At 51.5% G+C, this 24,433-nt stretch overlaps 1 protein-coding gene across 3 annotated transcripts in view; it reads left to right on the forward strand.

Annotated features, from left to right (window-relative positions):
- The window catches only part of LOC146821977 (serine/threonine-protein kinase pdik1l-like), a 179,161-nt gene that overhangs the window by 42,096 nt on the left and 112,632 nt on the right, over positions 1 to 24,433 (forward strand). For all 3 annotated transcript variants that reach the window (XM_085609400.1, XM_085609401.1, XM_085609399.1), the window contains exon 2: positions 4,201 to 4,417. In XM_085609400.1, the coding sequence (XP_085465526.1) occupies positions 4,201 to 4,417 (217 nt within the window). The remainder of the gene's footprint in view (positions 1 to 4,200; positions 4,418 to 24,433) is intronic.

Genomic DNA, 24,433 nt, shown 5'->3' on the forward strand with positions numbered 1-24,433 from the left:
TTTGTGGTGGGTCATAATGTCCTTGAACTCCCTTTACCTTGCCGGTGTCTGCACTGATTGATCCTGGAAGAGGGTCAGTGAGCTACTCGTGAATACCATAGGCTCTTGTTGATTGGCAACTGGCATTATGGCCTAATTCTCCTTGTAAAAAATGAATCTGGATGAGGATGTCTGGAGTTAAGTTTCTTTTTGCTGGAAAGGCTGTTCGATCCAGGTGTAGACTGCCTGGGACATTTTCCTAAATCTCGGTTCTCAATCTTCGATGGAATACCGTGCATGCAAACATTTTCTCCTTGATCGATTTTTCATGTCTTCAAGCTTGTCTCGCATTTTCTTTTGCTTTCATTCCAGTTGGGCCACCATTTGAGACGGTGACCTGTTACCAGGTCGTGGTAGCCCTGTTACCCTCTACCTACTCCAGTTGCAGTTTGTCGCTCTTGTGTATCAGTGTCTCTCTGCGTCTTAGTAAAATCTTGTTTCCACGACGAGAACTCCTTGTGAAGCTCCTGCAATCGGGAGGGTATATCATCTTTTACAGCTGGTGCCTGCAGTGTTGGATCGTCCTTGTGTTGAGGAACCATGGCAATCAATTCGGGAGCCTCTACCTCCGCTTCATAATCTTTTCTTATGGAGCATGTCCTTCATGCTGAAGGACTTTGTAAGTTTCCCTTTAGACGAGGACATTCTGGTCCAAAGCCTCAGTAGCCTCTGGAGCTCAGCTGCCTGAGGTCATTCCACCCCTTTGCTCCTGGATTTTCTTAGGGGGGTGGAGTTGCTTGTTTCTGTGACCCCCCTCTGCGGAACTGGTCGACATCGAGGTGGGGGCTCCTTATGGCTAATTCAAGAGTACACAGTCTGTGGAGTCGGGCTCCCCGTCTCCTAAACACTCTCACAATTCCCTCATCCGCTATCAGCCTATTTTTCCCACCTCTGCCAGAAGAAGCCCCCCACTGTCCACTTCAAAACCCCTAGAGTTCATCCCCCCTCTCACCCCCCCCCCTCCCCCCCGGGGGCGAGCCACAGATCCACCGCGTGCAGACAGCTGCTCCAGTGGCCCACCCACTCTCCGCCCCAGCTGGGAGCCACCCAGCAGCGTTTTACATAAAAATATGCCTCCGATGCCTAGATCTGTTCTGTTTAATATGAAACGTTAGGATCAACACAGTAGACCAGATATTGATTGTAAAACCTGTTAAAGTCAATAGGCATTTAAGGGTGGATTGTTATTTCTCTGTATGAAAGCCTACTGATGGGTATTTTGATAAATGAAATGTCACATATTATCTTTGTTGGGAAGGAGTTTGACGTTTATCGCCTCAAACAAACCCTGGTGGGAGAAGATTTGCACTGTAATAATTAATGCTAGAAACTCTTCTTAGCAGCTGGTAGGATCTTATAACAAAGACAATCTTTATATAATGCATACATCCATATAGATAAATAATGTAGGTACTTAGAGGGCCTTTGGGTCAGCTCTGTTCTGTATTTGGTCGGTCAGAGTGTCATTTACACTCTGCTTCCATCCATCACAGTGTACTGCAGGGGGTTATTGTTTATTCCACATCAGGCTCTCTTGCCCTGTGAACGACTGCATTATCTTGTTGCCTGTGTACATCCGCCATGAAAATGAGTGTTCTTCAGTGTTGGAGCTGGTGGGCCAGTCCTTTAAGTTTCTATTTTCTCCTTTTATAGTTCCCCTTTCATATAGTTGCTACGCTTCCTTTTATTTTAATATTTAAGACACTACAGCTTTTCCGGCAGTGCTATCGGGTCACTTGGATGCCGTTCATGTCATATGCTGTGCACTGCATCCCAGGTGGCTACTTCCTCTACACCAGGAGACCATGAAGGAATGCTGTTGTCCATAGTGTATCATTGTTTTACCAAGATAGCCAACATGTTGGTCCTAAATGTGGCAGCCATGCTGGAACTTTAAAACAACAATGAACTATTTACAATGCCTCTGCAATACAGACAACCACTGTTATGCTTAGCTTAGTTTATTTGTGTGGTTTTTTTTTTTTAAATTGTTTTTATTGAACATGTGCAGCATTATTAAACATAGGTACAGTGCCAGCCGGTCAGTGACAGGAAATACAGCGACATCAAGGTACATAGAATTGAAAGAATGATACATGTTATGGTGAGGGGGGACTGTCACATTCGGGGTCATCTGGTGGGGTACATATGTAGCCTCGATATACATTCCAAGGAGACCAGATCTTGGACCACTTTTGGGGACAGCCCCTAGCTGCATAAACCGTCTTTTCCCTCCGCATGCACCAGTCAAGGTCCGCCTCCCAGTCCGCGACCCTCGGGGGCAGTGTTGCTCCCCAGTGTGGGGCGATATTTCTTTTTGCTATCATGCATCCCAGTGTGACCCATTGTGTGGCATGCGTGTTTAAGTCAGTGGGTTCCCAGATTTTAAGGAGGCATCTGGGAGCTTCAGGCCGTATGTCGAGCTCCAATACCTGGTTCATAATGTGATGGATGTCTCGCCAATAAGCCTGTATCGGGTCACAGTGCCATATTGTATGTATAAATGTGCCCATCTGGGTGCATCCCCTTCTACAATACCCATCTGTTGAGCCACCCATGTGCTTCAATTGGGGCCCCGTGATATAGATTCTGTGCAGTATTTTCAGTTGCACGAGTCGGAGGCGTGCCGGGATGGCGACCGGTTTGGGGGAAGAGACTGCAGTCTGCCAGTTTGTCGTCAAGCTCAATACCGTCCTCAACCCATTTCTCTAGCAGCAGCGCCAGTGGGTCGTCAATATTGTTAATGAGTTTCCTATATGTTAGGGAAATGGCTCTCTCGGGTAAATATCCGTCTAGCAGTCTGTCTTCTAGCGGTGAATATTCGGGTGGGGAGGTGTCGCGAGGTAATGCCGCTTGCAGTGCGTGGCGGACCTGCAAGTAGCGAAAACGCTCCGAATCAGCCATGGAATATTGAAGTTGGAGAGAGTCAAATGATTTGATACCGTTTTTGTCCCACAGGTCTCCGATGCGTAAGATACCAATTAGGTCCCATTTGTCAAAGCCCCGCGAGTTGCCCAGGTCCCCAAGTCTCTGGGAGTCCCACAGACGCGCGGACAAAGTCAATTTATTAGTCCACCCCAACGAAGCAGTTGCCGAATGCCAGACGTGAACGGAGTGCTTAGTAGGGCCAGTGAGGGGTTATCTGTTTGGCTTGGAGTAGAGGGCCCTGGCAAAGGACCCGCTAGGAAGGAGCATTTTATCCATACCACACCCAGGATCATCAGGCCTCCCATACGTGCTATGGTTTATTGCTGTTAGGTGTGAGGCCCAGTAGTATTTCTTTATGTCAGGCAATCCTATCCCCCCCATCGAACCAGCCGAGGGTGAGTTTTTTAAGAGTGATACGGGGTCTTCTGTTCCAAAGTAGGTCTCGCTGAAGGCCCTCTATTTGTTGGAAATAGGAATTTGGTACTGGGTCTGACGAGTTTTGTAGGACATAGAGGAAGCGGGGCAGGGACATCATTTTAAAGAGGGCCGCTTTGCCCAGTAAAGAGAGGGGGGGAGCAATTTCCAGTTAGTGATGTCTTGCTTTAGGCGTTGTATAGGGGGGAGCCAAATTTCGGGCGAAACGGAGGGATCTATCCAGTGAAATAAAAATGCCCAAGTATTTGAAACCGTCCGACACTATCGATATGGGACAGTTTCGGGGTATTGGGGGGGTCCTTCCCATGTAGGACGTAAATGAGAGATTTTTGCCAATTAATGCCAAAGCCAGAATATCTACCAAAAATGGAGAGGGTGTTAAATAGTGCGATTAGGGATCTTTTAGGGGATGCGAGGTATAGCAGTAAATAGTCTGCATATAGCGATATTCTGTCCTCCCAGTCAGACGTCCACCGCAACCCACGGATCATTACGTCCCTGCGGATCCATGCCGCAAGGGGCTCGAGGGCCAGGGCAAACAAAAATTTGTGTGTTTTTAATGCAGGTGAACGCAAGATTGAGTCAGTAGATTAATAATTGCATAAGTGCAAAGATGAATGACAAAATATGATGTATGATGACTTATTGAGTGCTTAAACCCATCAGTGACATAAGGCGCTTTCATTCATAAGCCAGACCTATTGGCATAATCAGTGCTTTTTGATCATTGCGATAGCACAGTTAACTTTTATAAGTTAAGATGGCTGAACTAATATAACCTCTTGCATTCTTCCTCAGGTGGCAGATTTTGGCCTGAGCAAAGTATGCCAAGGGATAATGAATGTCAATCGGCTCTGCTTCTCTTCTGCATGTGGTTCTGATTTCTTTATGGCACCTGAAGTGTGGGTTGGGCGCTACACTGCCAAAGCTGATATCTTCGCACTAGGGATCATCTTCTGGGCCATGATTGAGAGAATTACCTTCAGGGATGCAGATTCACAGAAAGAGCTGCTTGGTAAGAGAATTGACAAAAAAAACTTCAATAAACCTGATCTGGTCTCCTTTTACATTTAGGTTAACTACTTCTGTAAATTATGAGCTACATAAACCGCAATTCCAAGTTAGGAAAAATTCCCTGTTCGGTTGGAGACTGTTACCTGTAAAAGGGATGCTCGACTACTGCACCTATGTCTTCTTCCCTGCCCCCAAACTATCTAAAAAGCAGATTACATTTTCGGGTGGGAAACTGCTGAAACAAGATTAATCACCATACACATGGGTTGTTGAAACACAAAGGGTAGCTGTAATTCTTCACATCTAAGGGCAGCACTAAGAATACCCATAGTACGTTTGACCATGTTGTATTGGGACCCCCTAGACTGTTGTCCCTTCTAATACAGTAAAGTCTATTTGCTCAACTTAAGTGTATAGAACATTTCTTCTCTCAGTTAGATCATGTAAAGGTCCAGATACAATGCACTTACTATTGCAGGGAGAGTTGTAGATCTAAGCAGGCCTGTCCTATCTTTTGTGTCTAAATGTTGCCAGAATGTATCCAAAATTTCTTGCCAAATGCTGATCTGTGTGTTTGTTGATTGAGGGAATTGATCTTGTGTGTTGATGTATTTCTTGATCATTTAAGTAAATTGCAAACTCCGAGAGAATAAGCATGGACTAATGCGATTAGACAGTTTTATTAATATAGAATTTTTATTATTGGAAGTTAATATGCTCTTGTTTATTAGGAAGCAGTGCCTCTTAAACTACTTTTACTTTCATGCTGACTTGGCAAGCTCAAAAGCGTAATAAGAACACAATTTAGCAGTAGGCCGGGGTCTGTAAATTTCTGACGACTGGGCAAGGGTTAACTGCCTGGAATGTAATCCAGTCCAAGCTGTGGTATTGCTACATGGCTTGCTACCTGCTGAGATCTTGCACTCTCTCATTTACCTACTTATTTCTTGTGGCAAATTTATCAGTGTCAAAAGAACCAAAGTGTCTTTTCTGGCAATGCCCTGCACATAAATCTGCTTCATCCTCAAGTTGTTGACCTTTTGAGCTTAGGCAGCTTTCTAGAAGTGCTTCCTAAGCTGTACATGTGTGGGTGAACCTACCTTAGTATACCAAAATAAACTCTAAAATGCACTACCCCAGAGGGCATTTGGACTAGATCTATTCTTTACCTTTTGTTGCTTCTTGGTCTTTCCATGCCGCAGGCGTCCTTTATTCTCCAATGAAACTGGGTTTCTCCTTTGCTATATCTATGCTCCTGCACTCTGGTGTCATGTTTTTGTGCAACAGACATGTCCCCAAGGTAATCCCTTTTTTCTTTGATGCCTACTTTTGGGCTCAAATTGTACTGCTGTTGTACATTTGGTTCCAGCTCCCAATGTGTCGTTACCCTTTGGTCTTTGTGGCACATTCAAACATTTCATGCATGCTCACGGACAGGCCAATATTCTATACTCCTCCCTTACATTTACTGAAGGTAGAGCAAGTTTCACAAGTTAACACTTTCCCCAATTTTTAAGGGACAGGAGTTAGAATAGTAAATCATCTTTTCCTCAAATATTTGAAGGTTTTCTTCTGCCATTCCTCAGACTAAAAATATAGGCACTCCAATGGACATGGACAGACAGTGCATGGATAGTTATTGTGAATATTCTCCTCTAGATTTTTATTTAGTAAGGCAGATTTTATTTTTGTATACTGGTAAGCACAATCTGAGAATGTTTGTTTTATAAAGCAGATACTTAAATGTAAATAAAATCTTTGGTTCATATCATTCCAAAAAGCTTGGAGTGTAACAGATCAAAAGAAAACCCAAGTACAGGATATTTGGAATTAAGTTAATTGTCTAATTCTGAATACATTTATGCACAGAAACATGCCTCAAATAGAATGTAATAGCAGCTGAAAATGTGTATGCAAATATGATTATGCATATTCATTTGGCAACCTTTAACCAAATCGTTACATTTGTTTTGCAGATTTGTTTCATGCAACTAAGTAGAACTGCCTTACAAATGTTTTGCTACTGATCTGCTGGCTAGCTTTCATATTTAAATATTGCACTTTTTTGCCCCTTTTGGTATTCGTACTGTATGAAAAGGATAACATCTTTTTGGCCAACACATGGAATATGGAATATGGACAGCATATCAAAGTGTTGCATGAGCATACATATACATCTGGATCATTACTTAACAATTTTATAATATAAAATTTCCTAGCTATCGTAAAGGAAAGTTTCAATTCTATTAAGGACATGAGGCAAAGATTATGCTTAACTTTTTTCCATTCATCAGCCTAACCGATTTAAAAAAAAAAAAAAACACACTGAAGCAAAGTACAACATCCATGAGTCCAACTATAAAGCAAAAGTCCACTAATCAGATGGTTCCGACACCACCTAAGAACATTCCAAATGAACAGCACTTCTCTTTCTGAAAAAACACAGTTCTGATATCCACATCACTGGTAGTCTTTTTTTTTTTTTTGAAAAACCTTTATTACAGTTTCAGAGACATACAAGTATGGGCCTACAACCAACAGGCCGGCCGCTAATGCACAGTGTAAACCTAGACACAGCTTAACAATCACATCGATGAAGCAATATGAGAGCTACTGGAGTGCTAATCAACTCGGCCGGCCGCAGCCGCAGTCCATAGACAAGCAAAGAAAGGTTTCATATTTTTGAGAAAACGAAAAACATCACACACACAAGGCAGAGGAGGTTAATGGCAGTAACATGTGCTCCTCGTATCGAAGGAGTAAACAAACCCAGGGAGACAGAGGGGGGGGGGGCCAGGCAGAAGAAACCAAATGCGCATGTCGCAGGAGCATATAGGAATGCGCGGGCTAGGGAGACAGAGCAGCATCCATCTCACGCGTCCGGGGCGGGGCGCAGATACCTCCACGATAGGAGTTCCAGGGACCCCACACCTTAATCCACTTCCCAGGCTTGCCTCTCGCCACATACACCGTTTTCTCTCTGAACATACACCAATCCATGTGTTCCTTCCACGCTGAGACCGTTGGTGGCCTCTGGGAGCCCCACAATTGTGCAATGTCATGCTTCGCTACCATATAGCCCAGAGTCACCCACTGCGTCTGCATCACATTGTAATCAGTCGGCTCCCAGACATTCAGCAAACATCTCCGTGCCTCCGGCAACAAGGCAACATGCGTGACTTCTTCTAACACCGCATGCACTCTACACCAAAACCGAGTCACCTCCGGACACTCCCACAGGATATGGAGGAAAGTACCCAGTAGTCCACAGCCTCGCTTACACAGACCATCCACCGAATACCCCATACGCATCAAACCAGGCCCCGTGACGTAGACTCTATGAAGTATCTTGAGCTGGACGAAACGCAAGCGGGCCGGGATAGCCACCTCCTTCGGGGAGGCCACCGCTGACACCCAATCCTCGTCGTCAAGTTCCAAACCGCCAGCGGTCCATGTCTCCCGCAATGAGGTCAGCAAACCCATTCGATCATTGATAAGCTTCTTATAAATCAGCGAAATGGTGCTATCCGGCACATAGCCGTCCAATACTCTGTCTTCCAACGGGGAGGACTCTGGAATAGCCGCCACGTCCGGGAACACGGAACACAAGGCATGATGAACCTGAGCATACCGAAAGTATTCCCTATCGTTCAACTGATATTCAGTTTTCAGCATGTCGAACGTCTTAAATTTCCCCTTCGTCCAGAGATCCCCTACCTTGCTGATACCAATCATATCCCATTTCTCAAAGCCTTTCGTAGTACACAGATAACCCAAACGCTGGGAAGCGTACAATAGAGTTGCCCGAGTCAAGCGATCCCTCCACCCCATCGCCGCGTTTGCTGCATGCCACACCTGCACTGCGACCCGCGTCGGGCCTGTCAATCGCGCATCAAGGGACCCCGAGTATAGTGCTCGAGTATAATCCCCGCTTGGCAATAACAATTTGTCCATCTCAAAAGCCGGATTCAAAGCAGGCCCGTACATCCCGTGATTGACAGCAGCCAACTGGGAGGCCCAATAATATCGTTTAATGTCAGGCAGAGCGACCCCCCCATCATACCACGGGAGGGTTAGTTTGGCAAGAGCAATCCGCGGCCGCCCATCCCAAAACAATCGACGCTGAAGACACTCCACCTCCCGAAAATAGCGGGCCGGCACTACGTCCATAGTGTTTTGTAGGGCGTACAAAAAGCGTGGCAGCGACATCATTTTGAACAACGCCGCCCGGCCGAGCGGCGAGAGCGGCAACCGCCGCCAACCCGCCACATCTGCCCTTAGGCGCTGAAGGGGGGGGAGAAGATTCCGTTCATACCGGGCCACCGGGTCCAGGGTTATAAAGATTCCCAAATACTTGAACCCCGACTGCGCAACCTGGATAGGGCACCCCCGCGGAAGGGGGGGGGCCTCCCCAGAGAGAACGTACACGCAAGACTTAGCCCAGTTAATGCCCAATCCGGAGTTGCGACCGAAGGAGCTCAACACAGCCACCAATACAATAAGCGATTTGCGCGGAGATGCAAGATACAAGAGGATATCGTCCGCATATAGGGAGACACGATCCTCGTATTCCGGCGTCCATCTAAGGCCACGCATCGAGGGGTGCCACCGCAGCCACTCCGCAAGGGGCTCCAAAAAAAGCGCAAAGAGAAGAGGCGACAGCGGGCATCCCTGTCGGGTGCCCCTACCCAAAACAAAGGGAGCCGACACCCGTCCGTTGACCACCACCTGTGCCAGTGGGTTATCATAAAGCAATTTCACCCAACCGATGAACCCCGGGCCAAACCCAAACTTCGCCAATGCTGCCCAAATATACGGCCATTCCAAGGTGTCAAACGCCATGGTAGCGTCCAGGGACGCCAAAATGGCCGGCTCACGGATGAATGGCGCTCTGGCGAGGACGCCATGCAGTCGCCGCAGGTTCAAAGCGGTATTGCGATGGGGTATAAAACCGGATTGATCCTGATGAATCAGGTCGCCCACGACCCGGATCAGGCGATTGGCCAGTACCTTGGCAAGGATTTTGGGCTCCGCGTTCAACAAAGAGATAGGCCTGTAAGAAGTACACCGATCCCGCGGCTTCCCTTCCTTATGGATAACAACAATAGTAGCAAGACGTTGGTCAGGGGGGAGGGAGCCCGCCGCCTGTGCCTCAAGGAACATGTCCCGGAGATACGGCGCAATCTTATCTGGGCGCAACTTATATAATTCGATGGGAAGGCCATTAGGACCCATGGCCTTACCAGAGGCAATAGAGCGAATGGCCAAAGCAATCTCATCCGGCGACGGGGCCGCATCCATCAATAATTTATCCTCATCAGATAGAGATGGCAGAGCAATGTCTTGAAGCAGCAGTCGAGTCTTCCTCCGATCGCTCAGAGACCGGAGAGTAAACCCCGTGAAAATACTCCGCAAAGCAATCAACAATATCACCGGGGTCCGTCACACGCACACCATCCACCCTCTCAACATCCAGCACCACTCGACTCGCTCTCTCCTTCTTATCCAACCAGGCAATCAACTTCCCGGCCTTATCACCCATATCGTACAAACGCCCCTGTTGCTCCCTGCTCATACTCTTAGCAGATTCAGTAACCAGCACCTTGTAGTCGGCCTGCTTAAGCCCCAGCACATGCAGTCTGTCATCCGTAACACCTTGCTCCAAATCAATCTCCAACTCGGTGATCTCATTTTCTAGTCGAACCACCTCCTTCGCCTCGCATTTTTTGGTATGGGAAATGAGAGACAGAGCCTGGCCCCGGAGCACCGTCTTAAAAGCCTCCCAAAGGGAGATGGCGGAAGACACCGACCCCACGTTGTCGTTAAAATAGTGTTCCAGGGACTTAACCAGGTCTGCACGGATCGTGGGGTTTCGTAGGTACCAGGGGTTGATCGGCGCCACCCTCCCCTCCGCCCCCAAGGCGACATCTAGGTGTAGCAAAAGCGGGGAGTGATCAGATATACCGCGGGCCAAGTGTCGCACCTCCCCAATCATCCCAGCTTGGGCCGCAGGCACTAGCATATAGTCAAGCCTCGAAAGACTACCGTGGGCCCCGGAGTGGAAGGTATATTGCGCTTGTCCAGGGTGTTTCAACCGCCAGCAATCTATCAGTCCCAGGGTATCCAGAAAGCCCCCCCAGCCAGTTCTGGGCCCGAGGGAGGTCCCTAGGGGGGTGTCGATCCTCAACTCCGGAAACCACAGCGTTAAAATCCCCCCCCCCCCGGAAGCCCAAGTAGCAGGCGCCCCAAATCAGCAAAGGTGGCCGTCTGCAGGCCCGGCGGCACGTAGACCGTGACCAGCGAAATCAACTTACCCCTCCCATCTCCCCACCAGCGCAGTGTAGCGCCCTCTGTCGTCGTGGAGCACCTCATCCACCACCAACGGGAGAGAGGTCCTAACTAAAATGCCCACTCCCCTCGAGCCAGAGGTGAAACCAGAATGGGCCAGAAGGCGATATCCTCGCCTGTTCATGGCATGGAAAGAGTTCCCTATGAGGTGCATTTCCTGCAGAAACACAATGTCAGGCGAAATACGTTTCAAGAACTGCAGGACCACCCCCCGCTTTATCCTGTCCCCCAGCCCATTCACATTCCATGAAAGAAGTCTCAACCCCTTACCCCCATCCCTCCCAGCACAAACTATCCCCCTCCCGGAGAGCACAATCCTAATAGCACAACAGAAAACATTACCCCGCCTTGTGAAGCAAACAAACAAACCCCAACCCCACCCCATCAACCCCAACAAAACTCCCCCCCCCCCCCTCCCTGCACCCCTGCGTGAGCCCAAACAGCCCCCCCAACGTGCAGTGTGCCTGTCGCCCCAATATGAAACTCACTACAGAAAGGACAAGAAAAACCCCAGAAGGAGGAAAGGGCCCCAGCAAGCCCCCCGCAACCTCCAAATACCAAGGGGCAAAGTGTTACATACTGGAGTCCAGTGCAGCCACAGGTGCAAAACGTTACCAGTCCGGTCCATAGCCAGGATCACAGTTCCATTCCTACTCTGTCAAACACTCTCCGCTCTCCGCCATCCGACCTTCCCGACCTCGACCCCTGGGTAGGGCATCCAGCCACTCTCCCACCGCCTCCGGCCGGTCAAAGAAATGTGAGCGACCCTCTAACTCAACCCGCAGCCTAGCCGGGAATAGCATCGCATATTTCAGCTCCATGTCTCTCAAGCGCCGTTTGATGGCCGAAAATCCCAACCGTTGCTTTTGAACCGCTTGCGTGAAGTCTGGGTAAAAGCTAACATTAGAGTTCTCAAACTTTAATGGCCCAGCCACCCTCGATGCCTGAAGGATAGCATCTCTATCCCGAAAATTAAAAAGTCGGGCAATGATAGGCCGCGGGGCAGCACCCACCTTAGGCGCTCCCCCTGGAATCCTGTGGGCCCGTTCCACAGCGAAGAACTTGCTCAGCCCCTTGGGTGCTAGATGAGTCGCCACTAGATCCTCCACAAAAAGATCCACAGCAGACTCCTCCGATCGTTCGGGCACCCCGATAATACGGACATTATTCCGCCTGGCCCTGCTTTCGGAGTCCTCAAGGCGACGATCAGTCAGGTCACTGGTGAGCTGCAACCTCCGCACCTTCGTCTGCAAAGCGGCCACATCTACAGTTAGGCTCGACGCCGCTTGAGTCAATGAGTCGACCCGGTCATTTGTTTTGGACAGGTCCGCTCTGACCAAAGTGACATCAATCAACACCGAGTCCAATTTATTAGCCAAGGTATCAAATTGCTGGTTCACAGTCGCCTTCATCTCCTCAATGGCCACCATGACATCCAGCAGAGTCAATTCGGATGATGCGCCCGAGGCCTCCTTGGGCGGCTCAGGCGATTTACGTGATCCACTAGGGGATCCCTTTGGCTGCGCATAGCGGTCCATGTTGTTGGCCTGGGAATAGGCTCCCCTCCGGGTAGACTTGGGTTTCAGCTTATCGCCGTCCACTCTCGCCGCCATAGTCGGCGACCACCAAGGTCAGCACCCTCCAGCACCCGGAGGAAGGCCAGGCGACAAGTGCAGGAGATCCGGGCCACCAACTGAAATAGGCCCGTCTACAGTTCAAGAGTCAGGCTATGCACTCTGTCCTCGGCGCTGCTCACCCAAAGTCCCAACGTCAGTTTCCGCAGATTAACTCGAAAGTGAAAGCACGGGGTCCGGGGCAGGCCCAGCCTGGCATGCCGCTGTTGTTCACTTCGCCCCCGGGCACCTCACCAACTCGAGTTCGGGACCAAGGCCGGAGAAGGCGGCAAACTTCAGATCGCCGCCAGTCCGGTTCCCGGAGTCCAATTTCGATTTGGAAAACGAGTGGCACCTTAGCGCAAGATCATAGACAAAAGCCCATCGAAAAAACCAGGATTATGACCGGATAGACGTGGGAGGTTGCGGAGGCCCTCGGGAGTCACAAGCCTACGCGGCCATCTTGGTTGCGCGCTAGGCTCCTCCTCATCACTGGTAGTCTTGCTTCTGTTCCGCACTTAAAAAACAGAACCCATTTAAAAACCACTTGATAAAACATCTGAGACAATACGAAACAGCTTGACATAACAACTGGAATATAACACTTCATTAAATATATATTCATCATAAGACCAACTCACAACATGACAAAAAAGAACCTTTTTTTTAAGCATATATGTTGAACTTGTCTGAGAAAAACATTCTGTTTGAGGCATGTGTGCTGTAGATGCACATGCTTTTGCATACTCCTGCCATCTAGTCTTTCCCGGTCATGAGGTAAGGTGACTCCTCCTTTCGGTGATGGTGCACATGGGCATCAACTCCATTGTTAGATTTTCTTTCTGCCTCAGGGTTCGGACGTGTATTGCTGCGTAACCATCCTTCGGGTTCCCTTCGGGGCGCAATCTACTCTACCCTCGACTGTATTGTTATCGTACTCGTTTCCCTCTTTCCGCATATCCATTAGATAGGAAAGTCTCATCTTCGGTCAAATACATCGTGGGCGGCCTTAGGGCCTAGCCACGTCGATCCTCCCTCTGCCGATGGAACGGACTCCATTTCAGTTCTGTCCTCCGTGCTGTTCGAAGTACCTTCGCACCGATCTACACCAGGTCTGCAACTTGTGCTAATCACCGGAGCACAAGGGAGAAGACCGCAAGCCCTGTTACTCGTTCAGGTCGAGAAAGACTCTTCGAGATCGTCTGGCTCGACGACAAGAAATGCAGCGCCAAAGCACTCAACATACTCCAGACCTCTTCGGAGAAGAGTCCGAACAGGAAGAAGCCGCAGAAGAAGAGGAGGACTTCTCAGTCGAAAAATCCGATTCCGAGATCGAGTTGGAGTCAGAAGACATTCCAGCTGGACAGGGTGTCGTGAGTACCAAAACCTCCCGTACCCTATAAGCTATCTTTCACCAAACATAAGGCTTCGGCACCACCTCTGCCTTCGGGCCTTGGTCGGCACTGAGTCGACGTTTCTGATGCCCCAACCTCTGGCTCGGCACCGAAAGAAGTAGTCAGGCCTTCCGGCTTGGGATCGAGGCGAGACAAATAGTCTTCGGGCCCAAACATTCCGCTCCGAAAGACCAATTTGGTTTGAAGCCGAAACCCTGCGTCTAAAAAAATTAATAAATGCGTCCACTTTGGAGCCAAAACTTTCCACTTCGAAACAAAAAGCACATTCAGAGCTGAAACCTTCCACTTCAAAGGACAACATGTTCACTGTTGACTGTACGAACATGTATACAACACGAATATGGCATGTTGTTCAGCTCCGAGGTAATCACCACCACGAAGCACCAGTATTTTGGTGGTGATATAGTTACCATTGAAGCCATTTTCCAATTTAGCTTTTGTTTTATATTTATATCCCCTGATGAAGGGCTACATCTGCCCGAAATGCATTGGGATGATGAATAAGAATTGATGCACTTCATTATTGTAATTGTGGATGTTATTCACATGTTGCATCCTATCGTTTCATTCTTGAATGATGAGATTCTGGAATGAATAAACTTCAAAAAATAAATGACCCAACTAATGAACTTTACATGAGGGGGCGGAGCTTGCCGGCATCAATGGCGGACGCGTGAGCGCTGAGCTCCCCGTCTCGACCCTCGCACGATCCGCTAAATGATCCTGTACTGCTGAGCTGCTCGGTGTTCCTGATGAGGGAGCCCCCCTAGATCCTGGCAGTGTGTGCTGCGGCCCTCCGGCGCCACCGAGGGAGCTGCGCGGACCGCGCGAAGTGAACGGAGGCGGGCGCGCCGGGCTGGGCCGGAATCCCCGAGCTGTGGTGTGTGGCTACCCGGAGAACGTGCGTCGACGTGCGGCTTGACCGAGGGACACTGTCCCGGTCTCCCGGTGCCTCTGTCGAGGGGGCGGCGGCCTGCATCGGCGGCAGAGCGGACCGCTCCGGGGAGAGCTGGGGCTACTGCAGCCCCCCCACGAGCGGCGGTGTCCCTGTGCTGCCCTGCCCCTGGTCCGGACGGCGACCGTTGGTGAAGGGGACGCCGGCATCGGCCTCAGCGCTTGGGACGGAGAGTGACCCCTGAGAGTTGGGGTACAGAGAGTGGAGTTGCCATCTGGTGTGGGCCCTGGGGAGACAGACGGAGTGCAGCGGAACCTTGGCCACGCGGGCGGTGCCTGTCGGGGTGCCCCCCAGCGCCTGAAGGGACCTAGAGGAGGCGCCCGGGCGCGCTCAGCCGGGACGTCGCCTGGACGAGTGGAGGCGGCCCCCCAGCTTGGACCGGTGGTGACGGGGAGGCCCGTAAGTGGAGTCCGGAGCGGCGTGACGTGGGTCCACGGTCCCGCGTTGGAGCCTCGCAGCGCCCCAATCTGAACCCGGGAGCGCATTGGGTGGTCGCCCTTGAAAAGAGCTCGGGGACGTGGCCCTGGTGCCTCATTGCCTCCTTGGGACCTCGGGGGTTCTGATACCTACCGCGACATCCTGACTGCGACGCGCGGACCTGGCGGTGCGGCGGCGGGGAGTCTCCGACATGGGGAAAGGAGACAAAACGCATCCCAAACTCACGTTCGACCCGCGCAAGCCTAAGGGGACCGCCGGCGCGGGCCAGGAGGCACCTGTTGGCGGCGTGGGTGCGGCAGGAGCGGACATCAGGGAAATGCTGGTGGCGATGGAGAAAGGCCTGCAGGGCAGCTTAACTGCAATCGATGCCAAATTGGACGCACTCACATACCGCATGGACCGCATGTCGGAGCGTGTCGATAAGAATTCGGAGAGACTGGACACGGCCGAGATGAGGGTCTCGCAGGTGGAGGCAGCCCAGACGGAGTGGGACGCGGACCGCAAGCAATTCAGCAAGCTGCTGCAGGTCATATAGGATAAGTCGGAGGACCTGGAGGCCCGTTCCCGCAGATCGAACATCCGCATCACGGGGGTGGCGGAATCCACCTAGACAGGGAAGATGGAACTTTTTGTCGAAAAATTGCTGCGCACCTTGCTGGGGGAGGATGTGTTCTCGCCCATGTTTGTGGTGGAAAGAGCCCACAGATCGCTGGGCCCGCGCCCCAGGCCGGGGGCGCCGGCGAGGCCCATCATTGCGAAGCTCCTGAATTACAGAGACCGGGACGTGGCGCTGCGGATGGCCAGGGAAAAAGGCAAGCTGCAGTACGAGGGCATGGACATTTCGATCTATCCGGACTTCACGGCGAAAGTCCAGGAGGAGAGACGTCAGTTCGCTCCGTACAAACGACAGCTACGTGATCTTGGTCTGGACTATGCCATGCTCTACCCGGCGAGGCTGAGGATAAACAGGCAAGGACACTCGCACTTCTTCACGGACCCGAGGGAACTCCAAAAATCGCTGAAGGTATGGTCCCGGGAGCGGCAGGGTAGTCCCAGGGGTCCGGGGTAAGCTCCGGAGACGGCCTCGGGCCTGGATGGGCAGGACTAGTTGCCGGTGGGTGGCCGGGCATAACATGCAAGCAGACTGTTGGTCTCACAGGCTGTACGCGGGACATGTGCTACCCTAGAGGTGATTGGGTCGCCTGGAGCTGTACGGACACTTGCTGCTGATACTCCGGCGGCTCGGAGCTGTGGGGCGCTCCTCCGGATGGGACTCTCTCTTTGGTGCCATTGACTGTGGTGTTCTTTATGGGCCCCTTCGGCTCCGAACTCAGGGGACTCTGGTTACTATGCTGGGCGCGATGCGGACTGCCCACCCGCTGTGAATACTGGAGCGGGCGCCCTATGGGGGCTCGCGTCAGAAGTTTGCATGCTAGGGCCTGGGTTTGTGGAGGCATGGGTGGGGGAGGGCCTGCGGGGTGGTTCTTTCGAGGCCACGCGCGCTGTTCTGCCTGATAGTGGGGTCGACCTTGGGAGGGGGTTGCGGGGTGCCCCCTGACATCCTTGTAGGTGATGGAACGGCAGCTCGCGAAGCAGTAAGGTTACACGAGGGTTGGGCGGCTGAGGTGCGCTGCTATTTGGCTAGTTGCCAGGTTGTGATTGGAGCAGTGCTTGGTACCTCTGCCCCAGCGCTACTGCCTAGTTTGACTCCTGTGGGGTCTGGTTCGGGGTATGTTTGAGGGATATGTTTGTGGGTCAGCGGGGTGGGGGGGTGGATGGGGGATCTGTCTTGCCAGGTTGGGGGAGGTCGGCTGTGGGCGGGGGGGTAAGTTGGGGATCGGGGCGGGGGGTTCGCACGCACAGTGGAGTGGTAGGTCGTTTGCTTTGCTGTCCAATGTTTGGATTGGGTCGTCTGCGCACTGTCGGTGGGTGACACTTCTCACTGGGGCGATTGGGACACGCCCGCCGTAAGACAGAGTATGTGTGATGGGAGACCCTAGTGAATTGTCTGGTGATACTGACACAGTGTCCCTTAGGGCGCTGACGTGGAATGTGCGGGGGCTGAATGATTTTCGAAAGTTGAGGAAAGTATTGAGCTTCCTGCGTAGGCATCACATCGATCTGGCGCTCCTACAGGAGACTCACCTCCCTCCCACGAGCCACATGCTTAACGCGCGCGGTTTGGCGGGCACTAGTGCCGCGGCGGGGTTCACCTCGCACTCCAGGGGTGTGCTTACCTGGGTAAATCCTCAATCCCGCTTGGCGCTGACGGTCCTAGAAGCAGACTCGGCCGGGCGCTATCTGATAGTTCGGTGCGTAGGGAAGAGTCATGATTTAGTAGTAGTCAACGTGTATGGCCCCAACTACGACAACCCTGAGTTCTATGCGGTCTTGGCCGTCGTTTGCCGTCGCTATACCCACGCCCGCATGGTATGGGGGGGTGATTTTAACTTCACGTTTGACCCAGCTCTGGACCGCTCCTCGGGGCCGGCGCGCCGCCCGGCGGCGGCAGCCTTGTGCATGCAGGCGGAGCTCACCAGACTCGATTTGGTGGACGTCTGGCGACAGGGACACCCAGGGCAGGGAGGATTTACACACTACTCCGCATACCACGACATCCACAGTAGAATAGATTACTGGCTGATGTCGCGGTCGCTGCTGACCCTGGTCAGGGGCTGTGCGGTCCTCCCTCGCACGCTCTCGGATCACTCCCCGCTACTACTAACATTGGATACATCGGTTAGACGTATCCCACCGTTCATATGGAGATTTCCGCCATACTCGCTCTTAGATGAGGTGTTCCGGGGGGACCTGGCAGAGGACATAGAGACCTTCTTCGACAACAACTTGGGCTCGGTACAGAGTTTCCACACGGTCTGGGACTCGTTCAAAGCTTACATCAGAGGCATGGCCATGGCCAAGCATTCTGGGGTCCTAAAATCTATACGGGGGAGCCTCAAGTCCATAGAGACGCAGCTAGCAACTCTGGAGGAGAGCCAGCGGTCCTCTGCGGACCCTGCAGTGGGGACCCGGATTCAGGCGCTGATTGCGGAGTATCACAGGGAGGCGGACAGGGAGGTGCAACATATGGGCAAGTACGCAACGGCCCGAGCATATGGGGAGAGCGAGCGCCCGGGCTCACTGTTGGCGAGCATACTACGCAACAGCAGGAAGCCCCTGGTCATCCACGAGCTGGTTACGGAGGCGGGCACAGTGGTCACGGGGGAGGAGGCGATATGCGCCGAATTTCGGGACTACTACGCGGGGCTTTACACAGCCAAGTCCGCCCAGATGGAGGAGGAAATAGAGGACTATCTCAGCTATATCAAAATGCCCTTCCTGACCGACTCTCAGAGAGAGTTCCTGTCGCTCCCCATACAGCAGGACGAAATCTCGGAGGCACTAGAGGGGATGCTGTCTGGCAGCGCCCCTGGGGCCGATGGATTGACGGTGGCTTTTTATAAAGCATTCAAAGATAAGCTTCTCCCCCATTTGAACACTTTATTTGATGGCATATGCCAGGATGGCTACATGCCTGACACGATGCGCGAAGCTCTTTTAGTCACTATTCTGAAACCAGGGAAGCCCCCTAACGCGTGTGGCTCGTACCGGCCGCTCTCCCTCATCAATGTGGATGCAAAGCTGTACGCTAAGGTGCTGGCCACGCGTCTGGCGCTGCTGGTACCGGAACTCGTAGCCCCGGAACAGGCGGGATTCATACCAGCCAGAAACCTTACATACAATATTCGCACGGTTCTGGGGACCATGCAACACGTGCGCCCTGAAAATAAGGCACTGGCCATTTTCCTAAACATGGAAAAAGCATTTGACTCGGTGGAGTGGCCCTTTATGGTACGGGTGCTTCGTAAGATCGGACTGGGGGAGCCCTTTCTGCAGATGCTGGGAGCAATATATCATCAGCCTACAGCCAGGCTACGATTGGGTGACCGGGTCACGGAAGCCTTCCGGATCAGCAGAGGGACCAGGCAGGGCTGCCCTCTCTCCCCTCTCCTCTATGCCCTGGTGGCGGAACTCTTGGCGTGCGCTATTAGAGAGTATCACCGCTATGAGGGCATTAACTTTCCCACCTATCAAATCGGCATCTCCACGTATGCAGATGACACGTTGCTTTACGTCCGGGATCCGGAGACGAACCTCTCGTCCATACTGCGGGAAGTGGTCAGGTTTGGGGCTCTGTCTGGCCTCAAGGTGAACTGGAGCAAGTCAGTGGCATTTCCGTTGACGCCGGTTACGGTGCCTTTTCCAATGGACTACCCACTGCAATGGACTACGGACTCGGTTAGGTACCTGGGGATCCGGCTACATAAGGACCCCGAGGTGCTTCTTAGAGAAAATTACGGAGTAGCATACGCTAAGCTGGTCGAGGACGTGGAGAGGTGGAATCGACTGCCCCTATCTCTGTTGGGCAGAATAGCCATTATGAAAATGGTTGTCTTACCGAGATTCCTGTTCCTCTTCACCAACATCCCCATTGTGTTGTCCAGGGCCTTCTTTAAGCAGTTGACCCAAACCCTAATACGGTTGGCCTGGGGTGGCAAACAGCCTAGAGTACAATGGAAGGTGTTAACTCTTCCGTACAAACTGGGAGGACTGGGGGCGCCGGACATGGAGAAATACTACAGGGCGGCGCACCTGCACGCGTGGATACATGCCAGCGCTGACGTCCCACATGTTATCTTGGAGCGTCTGTTCGCGGACCCGCTCCCATTGCCCGCGGTTGTCTTTCAGCCGGTGAGCCGCTCGGTGGGGCGCCTGGACTCCCTCCAGGCCACGACTCATGCATGGCAGGCGTTAATGAGGGCACATGATTGCGCTCTTCTGTATTCCCCTTTGCTGCCGGTGGAATGGGTGCTTTGGCTCCCCCCGCTGCGGGAGAGAGGAGTGGTACAGGCATTGGGCTCCTTGGGCATTACGTGGATGGACGACTTATTCGCGGATGGGGTGGCCAAGACATGGGATCACCTTGGGCTGGCGCAGTCTGCCCACACGCTTCTGCAGCGTTTTCAGTTCCACAGGGTTCGCAGGGCTTTGGCGGTCGCGCTGGGCCCGGGCATGGCAGAGCCTCCGGAGGTTCCGGAACTCACCTACATTATCAAAACGGTGGCGCCGCCTAGACTGCTCTCGAATCTTAAAAGAATGGGGGACCGGCAGACGGCGCGCACACACGCTACGGCGCGGCTCGCCTGGCAGGGTGACCTGCACTTAGAGCTCACAGACGAGATGTGGAGGTACTGCTGTGTCAGCACCAAGGCGATATCGCTTAACGGCCGGCACAGATTAGTGCATTTCAAGTACCTACAGAGGGTGTATTATACCCCGGAGCGATTACATCGGTACGGGCTCAGAGCGTCTGCAGAGTGCGAACGTTGCCATGCCCCGGTGGCGGACTTTATGCATATGTCTTGGCATTGTCCTGGTATCGCTAAGTTTTGGACCGAGGTGTTCATTGAGTTGAGCCGGATCCTGGGCACGGAGATTGCCCCAGACCCAGCCCTGGCGCTGTTAGGGTACTCCCGGCCTCTCCCGGTGGCGTTGCGCCGGTTGGTAGACATGGCATTGCTCATTGCTAGAAGGGTCGTTGCAGCCTGCTGGATGAGGGGGCCCCTTCCCACCAAGAAACGGTGGGCCAGGGATATGCTGTATTGCAGTACACAGGCGGAGACCTACAGTGAACTGCTGCCGCCGAAAAGTCGTCCCAAGAATTTCTGGGGGTTATACAGAACGTACCTGTCGACCGCGGCCCTAGAGCTGGCGGCCCGGGAGGCTGCCCAGGGGGAGGGGCTCGATGGAAGTGAGAGTGCTGAGTGTGCCCCGACCCCTGATCCAAACTAGGGATGTCTGTGGGGGAGAGTGGCGATGGCTTGCGATATGGCGAGGACGATAGTCGGGGGGGGTCCGGCGTGCAGGACTGTAGCAGGACCCGCAGGGTAGTTGGTGCGGGGGCAACGGGAAGAGTGACAGTGCGGTATGGATCGGGAAACTGTATGATGGGGGCGGAGTGTGGTGCCTGGCAGGGGTGGGCTGACGTACCGACGGAAACACACAGATGGGGAAGGATGGCCGGACAGGACAGTGTGCGTGCGAAGGATGGGTGGGGGGGTGGGGGGAGGGGCTGCGAGTGGAGTGCATGGGAGAGTGGCTGGGCTCACCAGTTCGGGCTGACAGTCTCTGATTTCCCTGAGATTTCTACAAGCTTTTACATAGGCCGGTGGCGACGGGGCTGCACACAGCGGCCTGTCACTGAAGGACGTATTGCTCCCAAGTTGAACAACCGAGACGCCGCCGGTCCTCCGGGATGTCGGCTGAATGGCTGTGTTAAGTATTGGTGGGGCGACTCACCCGTGTGGGCAGAGCCCAGTTATTGTCATGTGAACTGTGGGCAGCTGGCCCTGTGTATCTCCTACTTGCAAATAAAGGTTTTGGAAACTTTAAAAAAAAAAATACAAAAAAAAAAAAAAAACTAATGGACTTTACATAAGAGTTGTCATAGAATTTGAATGAACGGTATCCAGCTGTGCATCTAGGGGACGCTGCCCCCGGGGGCGGAAGGGAGGAGCGCTTTTTTCATTCATTTGAACACATAGATCACCCACCTCCACTCTGTGAACCCCACAAGGTCCCCCAAGGTCTTGTCAGTCGCGGGGCAAGCCCCCTGCCTCAAAGGTGGTGTGCCTAGTGTGTGTGTTGGCCTCATCTTCACCATGCTCACAGAAGGGCCCCTCTCACGACAATTTACTTAGGCCTCAGATCACAATTCTTCGGCTGAACGGTGGCTTCAAACTCCTCGACAGCAGCTCATGTCCAGTCTTCTGTCATTTGCAGTGGATAGATGTGGGAAATGGCAGAGTCTGCATGGCTCGCCGTAGCGATGGCGAGAAGCATCTCACCGCTCCGTCATCTTGGCCACGCCCTTTCCATTAATATTTACAAGGTGAAATCCAGTCTAGAAAGCCTCAAGTAACTAATTAGACTTGGTGAACTTTTGGACTTGCCCATAACAACTTGATCCAAATGTGTGACCAGGCAGAGTAGTATTGAGGTCCGTGCAGATTTTATCCCGGACACCGAGATGTGTTTTATTAAGGTAGATTTCACTGTTGTGACTTTCTGTTCCTCGGGGTGCATCTCCCTTTCAGTCAAAACGTGAATACTGTCAACAAATCATACAACAGTGCTACAACTAACTAAAGGTTTGAAACCTCTAGCTGAGCAAACTTCCCTGGAAGTATAGGCTGGTTAGCTTGCATAAAGTCAGACAGAACTGACTCCAAAAGTAACTCAAACTCTGATGGAGTTTGCAGAATTGAACTATCTCCACTCTGGTAGAGGTCATTGGGTTTAATATCAGACTCCAGAAAAATGTCAGTCATATTTTAGGTACTTTGGATATGAAGAATATTGATTGACAATTCATTTGCTCATTTCTTCAAGTGGAAAAGAGGCTTGCTAAGTGGCCTGGGTGCATTTTAGCCCGGTAAGAAGCTGTTCTTTAGCAGTATGAGACGCACAACTGATCTGATTAGAGTAGGGCAGACCTAATTCAGCATTTGTAACCATTAGTTTTGAAGATTAGCTTTAGCACTTGGATGAAGGGCTTCTCGCCGCAACCACTCAGCTCAATACAGCTCTTTACTGGAGCACTGAGGCATTTTGACTGTGGTGCTGCCTGTGACTTGTACAAAGCAAACTTGAGAAAAGGTAATAAAAGATTATCAAATTGAGCATCAAATTGAGCACATTGCACAAACTGTCACATGTAGGTTATTCCTCGAGTGCCAGTGAGACTTTAGCAGGATCAGTGTTTGGTGCATAGATCTATTTGTATGACACCTGGAGGTTGCAAATGCCAGTGTTGTCAAGAGAACTTTGTCGACTAATGCCCTTGAGTATTTTTGTTTGGATGTGTATGCCCTTAAAATTATACCTATGTTATGTTAATTATTCAAAAGGGTGTGAAACCAACTCAGAAGAGCTGCAAAGCCATAGAAAAGTAACATTTTTGTAGCAGTAGTATCTGAAACGTTAGCTGTGGTACATTGGACAGAATTATGCATGTGGTGTGTTTGAAACCAGATTATTTAAAACAGATTAAGATTACGAGAGAATTGTAGAGCGTGTAGCTGCCCAAAAGCTTCCCAGAGCTAGGAGACAGATTCCAGACCGAGAATAGAGGGGGATTAGTAATACTGATGAAACAGCCAGGTTTTAATCGCTTTCCGTAAGGTCGCTTCTGTTTCCAGAAGTCTAGATTCACGCGGGAGAGAATTCCACAGTTTAGGAGCCAGATGAGCGAAGGATCTGCCTCCCCATCTGGCTTTCCTAATTCTGGTGATTTTTAATTACCATTCAGAGCAGGATCTGAGGCATGTGTTTGGGACATAGAGGGTCAACAGGTCTTTGATTTTACTAGGGCCCTTATTGTGTAAGGCTCTGTGCGTCAGACAGAGTACCTTGAACTTGATTCTGGCCTAAATCGGGAGCCAGTGAAGGCTTTAGATGCTTTCCGACTGATTCCTGTATTGGGACCTTGCCCAGCAGTCTTACTGCTGCTTTCTGGACCACCTGGAGTCTTTTTATGACATATTTTGGTGCCCCTGGAAGGGGGAATTTCCATAGTCGAAGAGTGATGTTACCAAGGAATGGACTGCTGTCTTTCAGTGCTGTGCGGGAGTCCGTTCCAAACATTTGCAGAGCCTTCTGAGTAGTCCAAAATATGCACCTGCCAATTTCTTGGCTTGTATCTCCATTGTTAGATCCTTATTGAGCCAAAAGCCAAGGTTTTTGATAGTCTCATTCGGAGTTGGTGGAATACCCAGGCGGTTTGGCCAGCTATTTAAAGGCCTGTGAACTGCATTGTTTCCGAGGACCATCAGCTCCGTTTTATGCCCGTTCTGCTTCAGGCAGCTGTTAGTCATCCAATCTACAACCCTTTCCATGCAGGGTGCTAAGCTGTCAGAATCCCCGTTGGCTCTGGGATCTAGAGAGACCACCAGCTGTGTGGCATCTGCATAGGAAATCATAGAGACCTCAAACTCTTGGACTACCCGTGCTAGTGGTCCCATATAGACATGAAACCATGTGAGACTAAGCGAGGAGCCCTGCGGCACTCTGCAAGTTAGTAGCATAGTCTTAGATGCCAAGCTCCAGGTATCTTTCACAAAGTATGGTGGTCGACTGTATCGAATGCTGCGCTAAGGTCAAGAAGTAGTATAGTGGCATACCTTCCT

Source organism: Triturus cristatus, chromosome 6 (assembly GCF_964204655.1).
Source record: "Triturus cristatus chromosome 6, aTriCri1.1, whole genome shotgun sequence".
NCBI classification, from domain to species: Eukaryota; Metazoa; Chordata; class Amphibia; order Caudata; family Salamandridae; genus Triturus; species Triturus cristatus.